The sequence below is a fragment of the Columba livia genome, chromosome 11, assembly GCF_036013475.1.
Source record: "Columba livia isolate bColLiv1 breed racing homer chromosome 11, bColLiv1.pat.W.v2, whole genome shotgun sequence".
NCBI classification, from domain to species: domain Eukaryota; kingdom Metazoa; phylum Chordata; class Aves; order Columbiformes; family Columbidae; genus Columba; species Columba livia.
The window spans coordinates 13,645,424-13,659,850 of record NC_088612.1 but is presented as its reverse complement, the minus strand read 5'-3'; the positions used below and the strand labels follow the sequence as shown (position 1 = coordinate 13,659,850).

Sequence of the window (14,427 nt, the reverse complement as noted above, 5' to 3'; positions counted from 1 at the left end):
AGAAGCAGTGGGGTAGGATGGTGTGTCTGGGGGAAGAGAGGAAGATGGGTAGGTGTTGCAGTACTGTGCCTGCTGTCCCTTTACCCACCAATTCCCACTTTCTCCTTTGTATATTTAAGCCGCAGGGAGGGATGTGCTCACAGCCTGTTGCTCTGTATCTGTGTGTCTGCATTTGCATGTGTATATAGAGACTGTTGGGAGTTCAAGAAGGTATCTTCTGGTTCTTCGCCTTAGTCTAGTCCAGCACTTCTCTATCAGAAGCATACCTCTTACTGCATTAGTCTTTTGTATTCATTTTTATTTTCATGATAATTGTTAATATTGGCCTAATCTAGCCTTTTTTCCCTATTCATGTCTTTTGGCTGCCTTCTTACTCCTCACTTGCCCATACCTAATTTCTCGTAGTTTCCCATCAGTTGTTGTTGCCTCAGTGACAACCACTTGCCTTGGACAGTCCACAGCTGTGACACTCCCTACCAGTTATTTGTGCTGGAAAACTTTGCTCAGGGCTGGCTTGCATGTATTAAGTCTTTGTATGTTATCCAAGCAGAGCAGGCAGGTATTCACAGGCTGTGGTTGGAAGAGCCCTATCATATATGCAGTGGTAATCACCCCTGTCCTTTAAAAATGACAGCACAGTCATGTGTCCAATCAACCCATTAAAATACCTGAAGTAAAGCACCCAAGCACAGTCAAGTTGTAGGACAGGAAAGTGAATTGCTCAGCATGATTCAGAATGCAGGCACAAGTCCAGGGTACTCTGGCCAGGCTGGCAGTGCCTATTTCTCTCTCTTTTGCTTGAGCCACCCTATTGGAAGATCTGTCTGTGAAGGGTCATCTTCCCCTTTGTTGAAGCCAGGAGGAGTCTCCCCTGAGGGACCCCAGAGCCTGCATTGTCCCTTGTGCCCCTGTGCAAGGCAGCTGAAGCATGCTGCCTGGAGCGCTATGACAGAAATCATATTTCCGCTTTTCTTTGTTATTTCTGCTAATAATACATGCTGCGGTATTCCAGCACTTTGTAACCATTTCAGTGAGTTTCACTGGTGGATGAGTGTTCACTGCCTCTTCTTACAAACTGGGTACCTGAAACACGAGGAAGAGAAGGGCCTTTTTCATGGAGTTGCTTGGGTACTGATGTTTTAAACTAAGTACGATATGATATCCTGGAAATCGATGACAGAGCCGACCTGTAAATTTACAGCTTGCTTTCAGTCTATTAGATAACAGCTCCCCCTCGAGGGGCGCTTCTTTTATTAATAAATTCATGACATGGCTTTTCTATCACTGGAGTTTTTGTGTGGATAGGTTTGAGGTTCATGATTTCACCAGGATCCATAAGATGAAGCAGACCCATGGTGGCTGTGTTGTGTCCTAACTAGCGCGCCAGCGCTGGGAACGACCAGGTGGTTCTGCCGAGGGTTCGCTCTGGTGCCTTGACACGTTGCTGAGTTCTCAGACTTCATCAAAGTGCAACTCAGAGCACAGTAAAGTAGCAAAAGCTGGCACTTTGGGAAGAAAACACCCCCCATTCCTTGTGTACCTGTCTGTACTAATTCGTGCTGCTTCTCTCTGTGCTTGCATTAACACTTGTGTGGTTGGCCAGGGACAGGCCGGGAAGTTGGCTGGAATGAAAAACAACTCGGCAAAGGAAGGTTGTGGCAGGAGTGAGGGGCTGGAGGGTGCAGGGAAGCTGGGTGGCTGCTTTCAGCAGCAGCGGTGGCTAATGCTAGTTTGAAATGCTCATCAAACTGCAGGCTCAACTTAGCATTTGTAAAACTGAATTAATGATGAGAAACCCTTTTAATTGTACAAAGGAAGATAGCTAGCTAAGAGTTAAGTAGCTGTGTGTTTATTTTACTGAAGTAATCAATCAGTCAGACTGCTTTCCATTTTCTAAGTGTTGTATAAACTTCATATACAGAGGAATTACATCAAGATAATTTTGTTCTCCCTTTTTCAATCAAGATAGTAATATAGCTTGGATTTAAATCTTGAATGCATTAGGAAAGATAACAAAAATAACCTTCCTTATGAGTAGTCTCCCAGTCTTTTACTCTGTATCTTTCATTTTGTTAATACACTGTTTGACATGTGTTCAATGCTTGTTTTTCACAAAACTAATTCAAAAATACAGCAGGTATGGAAAAAGATTTAACTTACAACTGGTCCATGGTGAAACATTTTGATGACAACAGCATTACTTCCTGTGAGAAGTTATTTATTTAAAAAAAAAAAGTCAAAGAAAAACATTTTGAAGAAAAAATCTAAGCCAGACCAAGTTCCCATGTATATAATTACAGAAAATACACACACAAAAAACATTCTTGGAAAAAGGGAACCAACCTGTGAAATTCTATTCCAGATTCTGATAAGTTATAACTTTTCCATGTTGTTCTTGCTATTCTGAGCATCCTTTAAAGTGTTTACCTGTAGTAAGTTGTATTTGCTTTAAAAACATGTTGTAATCCATTTCCAAGTGAGGGAAAACTACGCTTTTGTCTTTACAAAACGCCACAAAGTGTAAAAGAAATAATAGGTGCTGTGTTGTCAGCCAGAAGAGCAAAAGCTTTTGGAAAGTTTCAGGAAGCCTGAAATCTTTCAAGCTACTCTTCCTTAGATGCTTCTTTGTATGGACATTAAACAAGATTTTTGTAAAGGGTGTTAGTACTCAGAACCCAGCTCAGAGAATTACTCTAAACTCCAATTTCAGAATGCACATGTTGACTCCTCTTACACCACCTGCAAGATCTGTCTGTGGTGCTTTCAAGAATACTGTTCCAGAAATTTGGTCTTAATTAAATAGATATTAAAGGTTTGTTTGAAGGCTATTTAACTAAAAGCAACAACAACGTTAACTTGCACAACTGTTGCCACTCGTATAGACTGAGTAATCCTTTTGGCAAATTATCTTAGAAGAGCAGAGTCCTGGCCTGGAAAAAGATGAGCAGAAGATACCATGGAAATGTGGTTTTAAGTGGCATCAGTGTAGAAATGAAAAGCTAGGATAATTTTTACAGAGAAGCAAATTTTCCTGGCCTTCTAGATGGATATTTGTACCTAATTTAAGCTTAGCGAAAGCATTCCAGAAGAAATAGAAGTATGTAGTATATCAGGCTTTGTCGCTTGATGACAAGCTGTCACTTACTGTGTTCTTTTAATAAACCTTTTTGAGCATATTCTTACCACAAAACTCATTATTAATAGCTCATGCCTGGGTGCCATTGAATATAACAGCAGTGCATATTTGAGCCAAGGATGTTGTAGGTTCCTGTATACTTTTATTATAATTACAAATGGAAATCTTTTTCAAGGCATGTTTTAGAAATCCAGGATGTGCTGTATGAGAATGTGAAGGCTAAAAATAACACTGCTGTGCCAAACCACTAGGGAGGTTGTTCGGCATAATCTAAATGTAATTAAAATGAATACCCTTCCTGAATGTCAAAGATACACAGCAGTCAAAGAGGCTGGAGAGAATGAGGTGTCTAAGAAGATAGTGAGGGAAAAGTTGACGTGTTCATGTATGGAGGAGCTACTGCAATGCATTTTGTGACAGAGCAACAAGACTTGTGTCCTTATGCCACCACACTTTGGGTGAAATTACCTGCTGAGCTAAGGCATTTGAGTTGAACTCTTCACAAGTGCAAGACTTTGCATTAAAAGTAGTGTACAAATGAAGCTTGATGGCAGCCTTTTATTTTAATGCTTTTTAGTGCATTTGAATTTAACCTCAGCAAATGAACTATGAGAGTTGTCATATTAGAAGCAGTAAATGTGTATCACAGTCTGTGACAAATGTGTCAGTTTGGCAAATTTACTATAAAACTTATCAGCCTTCTAGGTTATCTTGCTCCTCCACCCTGTATTCAATAAATGAATGCCCAATTTTGACCTTCTTTTCCATCTGCATCTGTTTTATTTACATCTGCAAAGTGTCTGTATGATAATAGCTCAGTGCTCACAGAAGTGTGTGTGCCAGCAAGCCCACAGACACAGAGCGCAGATCTATCTGTCTAGGAGGTGAAACCACCACAGCCTGGTGTCTGACAAATAAAAGGGAGTGTTGTGTGTGTAGGAGCATACGTGGCCCTTGACACCTGCAATAACAGAATGTCCTGCTGAAGTTTGGGCCGTAATTATAGATGCAGCTGGATATAGGCTGTGCAGCCAATATTTGACTTAAGAAAAATATAGTGGTGGTTTCTACTTGCATGTATTTTGTTTGTTTTCCTGTCACAGCTGACTTGTTTTACACCTAGCAATTTGAATGTGTTTTAGTGCAGTTCCTTGTCGCCCTTTCAAGGAGATAGCCAGGCTACTTATGAGTTGCCCTACCTGAAACTTTTGCATGTTGCAGTCATGCTTGCAAGAGCACGGCTCCCAAAGCTTGAGATCTGAGAGGAGTCACCAGAGCACAGATGTTTTTGCAACGAAAAAGTGCACCTCCTAGAAAGTCACTGTGGTGCAAGTAATGATAGATAGTGTTTTCATTTTGCTGCACAAAAGGGTCAAAATGGTGTGGGGAGTCCATGACAGACCAGCAGAAAATGTTGGTTCTGAAAGAAAATTTATTTCATAGCTTCAGGGGAAAGTTTGGGAGCTGTGAACAGATTGCCTTTTGTCATTGTGTAAAAATGTGTTGTTTGTAAGGTGATGCTGGATGTCGGGCAGTCACTGTGTGTGTATGACAGAGCTTGGTACCTAAACAGATGTTAAACCAAGTGCTTATTGTATTGTGTTTAGCTGCATTTGCTGGAAGCATTCCTCTTAGCATGAAGGTCAGGCAAATTGTTTGAACTTCCTTCCTGTCTGCAACCCAGAAATGGTCTTCACTGGGGAGAGCATCTTTTCAATCTCTTCCAGCTTATGGAAAAGAACCTTTTATAGCACACTCCTGTTCTGAGGCATGCTTGTAGCTGCATTTGTGTCATGTGTGAGTTTTGGATTTTATTCCACATACACCCCCCCCCCCCCCCCCCATCCTCTACTATATTGTTTATCTCACTGTTTTCTGTCACTCGTACATGGGTCAGCTGCTCTATGTAAGGGAACCTGTTGTATGGGTGGCACATCCTATTTGGACCACTGCCTGAATTCTCAGTGGACATATCTGTGTTAGTGACTGGCGATAATTAAGGTTCTGCTGGCTTCTTCGGACACACTTTCCCTCCCCCTCGCCCTCCCTTTCTTCTTCCAGAGATGGCCTCTCTACATAATTCCATTAAAGTGATTGTGCTCTGAGGGGTGGACTGAGGGGCAGTGCTCTCATCTTTCAAAGCAGGACCAATGAGCTATGTGCTTTCCACTGGGCAGCAACAAAAGAAAAGGTCTCTCAGAAGAAAAGACGAGCACAAAAGATCAAAATTAGGTGTTTGTCCAGGCCTCTGGTATTGCTTTCAAGTTAGCTTTTGAGGGCTCACTTTGAAAACGGTGAGCCAGGCTAGTTAACATAAGGGTGTCTGCTAGTTAGAGAGTGTGGTGTTAGAATAATATTGGAAGAGAGCTTTTTGCTTGTGCAATTTAAGTTCTCTGAAGTGCTAAAGAAACACTGGGACTGATTGAAAATGTTGCAGGCGTAGTGGTAATGTTCTGCACCTCTAAGGAAATGGAGCAAACTTAAAATCCTTGAGATTTGCTTCACTTCTTTTAAAAAGATTAGAGACATTTGGATAGTTCTCGTGTTTCTGTGATCTCCAAAAGGCCAAAATGCTGGATGCTGAGAATTCATTCTGCCCCACTCACCCTCCCCCCACACTTTTTTTGTATAAAGCTGCTATTGCTGATGGTGGGCAGTAGGAGAGGTGATGTTTTTACTGCAAGGGGGTGTGAGGTGTTGTTTGTCCTGGGGCCCTCTAAGGGGATAGTGCAAAGCTACAAAGGGGATACAGACCCTTTTCAGATTTAGACAAATAAGCGAGAGCCATCCAAAGCCGTGGAAAGCCAGACCGTGTAGCTGGATCAGTTCACATATGTCATATGTTCTAGTTTCTACCAAAATAAACTTCTACGGTGTTGTACAAAGAACAAATTGCTTAGTTTCTACTTCAGTTATTTGGTTTGCAAAGAAAAACATAAGTATCACAGACAGTCTTTGTTCCATCTAACTGTTTAAAGTTACCTTTCACTTGAAAAAGAAACTATGAGATGTAAAATGCTGGTGATTTGTAACCTCTCAAACTATTTTAATGTGGTACTATAAAGATGATATTTAAAATCAGCGATCAGTTGAAATTCCGGCTCCTTTAAAAATAGAATTAAATTATCTGAAGTTAGTAATAAGACTTAGAAATTACATACCCAGCACCTTGACAAGGTTTTTAAAACCATAATAGAACTGGATTGCTAGACTGTTTCTTTGCTTAATCACATGTACTCGAGCAAGGTAAAAGGGGATTTTTTAGAAAAGCAAAATAAAATCCAGTACTGAAAATCTGCGAGGGAATACCTGCTTCTGAGAGAAACAGACCTGAATCTGTATCATCATTCTGCTTCCTGGCGTTATGTTACTGTTTGGCTTGATGCACTTTTCTCCTTCCCTTTTGTCTAGTATATTTGAAATGTTTTTGCTTATTTTCCTAATAAGTTTCTGCTGTATTTACATTACTTTGCTTCAAAAGTACATTTTTAAGGATAGTATTTCTCAGTGTTCTTCCTTTCCCACCCTTCCCCCTTAATAATTCCCCTGGCCCTCTGTTGCTTGGAGCAGACTTTGGCTAGCCCCAGATTCGATGTCAAAGGCCATGACCCGATGTCAGAGCAGCCCATGCTGCTGGCCTCTTCTTTGAATAATTATCTGGAGTTTATTGTGTTGAAGGGATGGGCTTGGGGGGCAGCGCAGTCACCCTGGCAAACCAGACCAATGAGCTACCCAGACGGACCACTACCCAACAATGGACCTGTAGGTTACACAAAAAAATCCAGCAGCACAAAAGATTAAAAATGGACATTTGGCCACAGAAGTTTTGTCCTTAGAACAACTATTTTTTCAGCCTTCTGAGTGTAGTGTGGTTTTGGATACCTTTAATTGAAAGGAAAAAAAAGAATTATTTGCATTTTGTATGTAAGCTAGAATAAAACTGAAATATTTTTCTTATCCCCTTCCCCAGCTGCAAGAATCACATACTGGATGTAGCTGAAGAAATTGTTTCCAGGTTTCTAGTCACTGAATTCAACTCAGAACATCAAGCCACTGAACTTTATTTTTTTTCACTAGAAACTTTGAGTAATCCTGATGCTTTTAGAAACAATAACAAAGCACTCAATACTTTTATTTTTATCAATATTTTATTTTTAAAGTGCTGAGAATGGGGATGTTCAAAACTGGTGTGAAAGTGTCCTCAGTTATCCGGAGTTAATGAGTCAACAGTAAATGATGGTAAAATGCCCATTTTCTTTTGGCTTCCTTATATTTTCCTCTCCCCAAAGAGGGCTTAAAAAGTCTGAAATCCAGATTGTGGAGTGCTGTCTCTTCTTATCAGGACTGAATGAAAGGCTGCTAGAGGTGGACTCACTGTTCTGGAGGGGTAGGGGGGGAAAAAAAATCCTTTCATGGTCTGACCTTGGATTCTTTCTTAATTTTATCTAGCCCTGACCTGTTGGCTCTGCTCTGCCTCCTTTCAAGGCCTTCAGAGCTTCACAAACATGCAGCAGCTGAAGGAAACAATGACAGGGCTTTTAGGGGTTGCAATATTACACTCTCTTGTAACCTTGGCTAAGTAGCCCGTAAACAGATGCTTTCTATGAAGCATTTTCCAAAAAGCCAAAATTTTGTCTGTGTTGATACCAGCAAACACAGCTATATAACACTCTTGATTTGCAGCTCTTCGTTTTGTATTCAATATAAGCTTCAGCTGGAAGAACAGTTACCCAGAGTGTGTCTCGTGCATACAATGTGGTTGTAGAACTTCCTGTTGCAGGTTTTAGACTTATCTATAATGCTACAAATTTACCTGGAATAGAAGACTTGTATGAAGGCAAATTATCGAAATCCGAATGTGCTAAATGCAGTTCAGTCTTTTGCAGAAAACTAATTTGAAGATGGTGTGAAAGTGTAATCAGGCTGCATGCATTTCTATGTATTCTTTTGAGAAGGGAGGATGGAATTATATATGAATTAGGACTTTTCATTGGCTATGCTGTTAGTTTTGTGCTGCTTTAAATTTAGGGGATTTTAATTATCTAATAGAATGTATTGAGAATGGGAATTTTGTTCCATTGTGAATGTGGAAGTGACATTATTGGTTTTAGTAACGTTTCCTGAAAGTTCAGTCTGTGCAATCTTGGCCATTTTAGAATAAGGTAGTTGCATGAGAAAGTACTTCACCAGCTGCAAAGTGACTAGGAGCACATTTTGTTTAACTGCTAATATAGGCATTTAATCTTTGCCGCTAGTTTTTCCAGCTGTGTTCCTTGGAAGTGCATGAGGACACCATCTGGCAGTAATGAGGTATAACTCTACCAGATGGAACTAGCCACGTCGGCTGGAGAGATGTTCCTTCCTCTCCCCATGTCACCTGCATCACTAGGGAAGTGTCTTCAAAACAGAGGACAATCGTCCCAGCAAAACCTAGGTCCTCAGTGGATGTATTTCAGAGGCCAGTAAGGGTCAACAGAAGCACCATTTATTCTGTTGTGGAACAATGGCAGATTGTTTTATATGTTTTTGTGTGTTTGTCTGAATGTTTTAGAAGAACTGCAGAACTAAGTCTGAGACAGTAACTCAGTGGAATTCCATGGAATACACCAACATTCAGTAAAACTAGTTCTGGCATGAGAAGATATCAACTCTGTACTTGCTTTGGTTTACCGTTGTGTATATATTTACTAGACTATTTATATTTTCCTAAGCTTTTAAAACTGGGCTCTGCATGTTTAATCCATGTTTAACTAGTAAATAGATAAAACTTGAACATATTAAAATCTTATGTTTTGGAAAAGAAAATGGGCGAGTACTTCTGACTGACAGCTGCTTTGTAGTAGCAACTTCTCCCCTTACTGAAAGGGAAATGGAAGACTTACATAGAAGCAAGGCTGATGGCAGTAGTAAAGAATACTGAATAACTTTGAACTGGTGCAATAAAACGTGGATACTGTAATGAACTGTAGAGTAATAGAACTGCTAATAAATCGAGCCTCAATTCTTCTGGATAGTTTTGCAGTTTCTCACAGTTTCTTGCATCCAGACAGATAAGCAGCTGTGGTTCTCCCTCCATGCTGGAAAATGAAATGACTTGTCACAAAAGCAGTGTTGGAACATCTGAGTGCACTGGAATATTTTTCTGGAACAATCTGTTTTTACAGCATTAACACCAGTAACTTCTCTGAGCTTACTATCTGCTTTCTGAGAAGCTGAACATAATCTCTAAGATTATATCTCAGGGATGTAGTAAGGCAGTAAAATACACAAGTAAAAAATTGTCATCTGAACTCTTACCAGGCTTCAGCTACTGTAATGTTTCATGTTTTTTCCAGGTTACAATCCATGTTTTAAATGATAGTTTAACTTAACAATTTTTTCCCTCATACTTGCAGTACTTAGCATTGCTGTAGATTTACTAGAAGGTATAAAACCCATTCATAGACTCGCAAAACAAAGAGAAGGCTCCCCCATGTGTCCTGCTGCTGAAAGACCCGTCAGGGTTGAATCTGCAGGACTCACGGCAGATGTTTACGGGAGAGTGAATGACAGGATATGGGATTCCACAGGAGTATCAGCAGGGAGCAGTGACCTACCTACAAAAACTGCCAGAGGAAAATTAAGCTGATCCTAGGTGAACTGTAAAACAATGATTTATAGGACAGTATCTATTTTGGTAATTTGAATTAATGTAAGTAATATTTAGCTTTTTCCTACTGTTATTTCATAGGAGTATAATTACCAGAGGCAAAATTTGTGCCTCTGGTTGGACTATTATTTATGTGTTTTTAATACTGACAGGTTTTGGTTCTATGAAAAGGGTGTGTGAGGCAGATCCATTGTATTCTGTGAAGCTATTGCAAGCTCATCACATCCAGCCTATAATGTCTTTGAAAAGACAGTCTCTGTGTACTCCAGAGGCACTCTTGTAATAAAATTTATTAATTAGCTCTACCATGTTTATATCAACATCAGTTCTGGCCTCTTGATTTGTACAAATAGTGCAGTTTTTGTGTCTACCAGCTGATTTAAGTAGTAACAATAAAAATGCCCATTAAAAAGCTATAGGTACTGTGACAATTTTACAACAATCTAATGCCAGCAGCACTAAAAACAAACCAACCAACCAGAACCCAAACCACATTCAACAGAAAGAAATTAACTTAAAAAAATTTAGCCATTTGGTAAATAGGCTAGGAAATTGTTCCTATTCACCTTATGTCTGGGAACAAGCCTTCAATCACCACACAAATTCTGGTAATTGCAAGAGAATTAATTGAAATGACTCAGTGTTACCAGGTTGTTGAGAGAAATTTTGAAAATGCAGGCGTGAAATCTCGATGTGAGGGTTTTTTTACTTAAACTGAATTTATGTGTTGAATGGGTTGAGTAAATCACTGCATCTAATTTGTTTCTGAATAGTGGTGATCTTCTGTGGAAAGATGTGTTACTCCTGGATCTGTTATGAGCATGACTGATGGTCTCAATACTTGCTTCCCTGATTTCTGAGCCCCTCAAGCCTCTTGTTGCTGTATAATGTGCATGGATGGCATACACTAAATTTGAGACTGTCAGGCCCCCAGGTGGCCATGCTATCCCCAATCTTTTATCAATGATTTATGTGTAAACTATTCAGGATATCTATGCTGGTTAAAGATAAGAAAGCTCCTGAAGTTTGTTTTCTCTTTAACGATGTCTGGCTTTGAACATTTGATCCAGCTGATGAACTGGTAGATAAAAGTCTTTATGCCAAATTTGTACTGGGATTGCCTTTGAAGAGTAAATCAAATCATAAGCCTGTAAAAGAAACTAACAATTGTTTAAAATATTCTGAACAGAGGGTACTTCATAAAACAAATAATGTGCAAGTATCTGTTGGAACTGGAGGCAGATTTTGGGCTATTGATTATCTTGGATGGCATATGTTGAAGCATGATTAACATGCAACAGCATCCCAGCAGGTACTTTGAACTGGTCTTGACTAATATTATACATATAATCTGTGAAGTGAGTGTCACCTAAATTTCTTTCACTGCTCTGTACACTGTCTTTAAAATTCTTTTACATTATTCTTTTTAGATTACTATAACATTTAGGCTTTTCTAGGCCAGTATATAAGGCAGCCTTCCTCAGTTGCTCTTTCAGTTACAGATACCAGCAGATGGTTTTTCAACCATAGAAGCAGTAATGTGGGACAGCTTAAAAATTCTCACATCGCTTTTGGATTGAACTAGTCTTGCCACCAATCAAACCACAATGTCCTGGAGTGCAGATAACTTTGCTTTTTAGATGGTAGGGACTAGTTGAGAAATTTTATTTTTAAACAGGTGGTTCTATATACAAAGAATTCTTTTTGAAACTTCTTGCATTACACAAGACTAAGATGAATGGTATTCAACATGGTGCTTTTTCTAAATGCAGAGTGTTAAAGACACATAAAAATGAGAATTTTAATTTGTTTTTTTCTCGAAGACATTTTAATTTTTTTTTTTTTCATGGGAGTTATTTTTTTGCCTTTCTTCCACATCCCATTATTCTTCCTCTCCGCCCCAATCACGTGTTAATGAGGAATTCGGTGGGTTTGGGGTTTTTTTCTTTTTTTTGAAAAAAGGCAGTGAGGATAAACAGACCTCACAGGCTCCTCATTCAGCTCAGCAGGGCACTAGACCTTAGCTATTCTTCATTTCACAGTGTAGATGATCAGTTCTGGGTGACCACTTTCAAAGGGCACAGAGTTTTTGAAGGTGCTCGGCAGGATGATAAATTGTCGTGTCTGTCATCCTGTCTCTTGCGGAAATGCAGCAGGGGTCTCTTCTGCAGGAACTTGGAAAGAAAAAGATAGATGGTGACACTTGGCCGGCTGGATGCCGCCTGTTTCAGTGGAATCTATTTGAGGGTCTGCTAAATACTACCTGAATTGACATTTTTTCTAAGAATGGGTGGGAGAGTTGGTTATTATAACAAAAACCTCCAAAGCATAATCCTAATGAGATCTTAAAGATGTCTTGATGGCATATTTTTAAAATTCTGGCTTTGTTTTGGAATATTTCAGTTATATGCTAAATATATGTATTCGTACCACAGGTTAAGCAGCCTCGGAAAGTATATATTTCTGCTTTCCTGAGCTGCGTGCTGTAATTAACCTCAGCAGGTCACCATAAGTTGATTTTGGCGTATTCAAATCACTTGGTCTTTCTGAAGCACAGTTACCTTTTTGTTTGGCCTCAGTGTTTCTTAAATGCACCTTCCCTTCATGTGTCTTTTGTTTCTTACAAATTTTTAAGAGATTGTAATGATTTACATGAAATATCTTACTATCTTTCTGAATTTTCAATATTAAAATTCTATATTTTCTTTTATCATGTGCTTAAGGTTAGCCCATGTGGTTTTGTCCAACTTTTCTCTGATTGTAACTTGTTGGCTGGGAACAGCTGATGTCATTCATGATAGTGATATTGTAAAGTGAAAAAATCTTCAAAGCAAATGAGAATTTTACTCTAGTTTAAAGCAACCTCATTTTTTGACATTTTGTTATTTATATTGTCTACTTGTGATGTTAAAGTCTATTTGAAAAATGTGACTGGGCTTCTCTTGCCTATTCCACCTTTAGTGTTAAACACATCAAAGAAATACTTTAATCCAAATTTAAGCGCCCCTTTGCCTTTACACCTATATGTAGGTTTTGGTAAATGGTATTTTAAAAATAAACATACACAGACATGTAAACTCCACCTAGTGATATCTCATTTAAAGATGATATTGGTAACAACAGTGCCAAAAGATTGTCTGTTGCAAAATAAATATGAACAGATTTGACAAAATGTGTTATTATAAAATTACCATGCCGTCTTTATAGAAAGATCAAATCAAGAGTTGTTAAGATTGTATTGCTGGTGCAGAGACTGCAGAGGGAGCTAACGATCTGATGTGGAAAACAGTCCTGTTTGTCATGAAGAAATGTCAGGGGTTTGTGTTACTGTTTATATCATGAGAGAGGCCAGGTCAAATCTCAGCTAAAGTGAGAGAGAGGAGAGCGTATTTTGAGAAGGGATAATATCATCTTAATAGGAAGAAATAGGTTCATGACAAGAGAAGAGGAAAACGTCCTAATATCTACATCAATACTGGGGTGAAGTTTAGCTGAGAAGCTCATACGTACTAGTAGCAAGGACCTTGCAAGTTGTCATTGTATGGAAGGGATTTGTTGCAAACAGCATTAGGAAGGAACAGGCTGTAGAGAAGCCGTGCAGCCATCCCAGTGGCTTGCACTCCTCACCACCTGTGGGTACCCCATGCTGTCACACCTGCAGAAAGCTCAAGGCCCCTTTCTAACTCATTTCTCTAGTGATTTTTCACTTGGATCAAGGCAAATGTATTGTTAACAGAGCTGAGAGAAGCAGCAAACTGCAATATGGGTACCCAGAGACATGCCCAGAGAAAGGGAAATAGGGTCCACCTAGGAACAGTGACCCTCTCGGAGAGCCAGAGCCAGCTTTCAAGAAAACATGTAGAAGCAGAAGCTGCAAGTCAAACGTATTAGTAACAGACACTGTTGTTTCACAGTGTATTTGCATGTGCTTTGCCCAGCTTCATTACAGCCATTACAGAATTTATTTAATTACAGAAATAAATGTTGGTTTCTGTGAACCTCATGCTGTTTTTTTAAACTAATCTTTACCGTAGACTGAAAGCACTTTCAATATGTTAAATAATGCTATTAAATCTATGTAGCTGTGAAGGTGTGATTTTCTTACACATAGAAATGAGATATTTATCCTACTCCCACTGATTTCTATTACAAACTTCAGTTTCAGGCTGTTGGAAGCAAGAATGGCAGATATGTGACTGATTCGAGTGTAGTCTGGGCAAAGATTGAGGGAAGTTCACAGAGCTGGAGAAAAGATGGGCTTCCAGGCATCCAGCCCATTCATCACTGCGCTAATTGCAGCAGACAAGTTTTGAACCAAACTTGCAGAAGAACCAACTTATCTCACTATCTGTCGAACTCTGCAAATCCATATTTTTTTTTCTGGAGTCTAATTATCCCTTTTCTCTTTGTGCAGATCCTAGAAGGAAGTATCATGTGAGGCTGCTGGCATATAACAACATGGAAGAAGGTTATCAGGCAGACCAAACTGTCAGCACTCCAGGATGTGTCTGTAAGTGTTGTAGGTGCATGAAGAATTTATTAAGAGCTGAGCTGTTGCACCATCCCAGCAGCTCTGTGTTTTTAACCTATAAATAATCAACTAATTCAGTGTAAAACAGAGAACCGGAAAGATCATATCCCT

The 14,427-nt window shown here is 39.4% G+C and overlaps 1 protein-coding gene across 1 annotated transcript in view; it reads left to right on the top strand.

Annotated features, from left to right (window-relative positions):
• Positions 1–14,427, top strand: part of PRTG (protogenin) — an 86,203-nt gene that overhangs the window by 53,923 nt on the left and 17,853 nt on the right. The window contains exon 12 of the mRNA XM_065076904.1: positions 14,200–14,295. Coding sequence (XP_064932976.1) covers positions 14,200–14,295 — 96 coding nt within the window. The remainder of the gene's footprint in view (positions 1–14,199; positions 14,296–14,427) is intronic.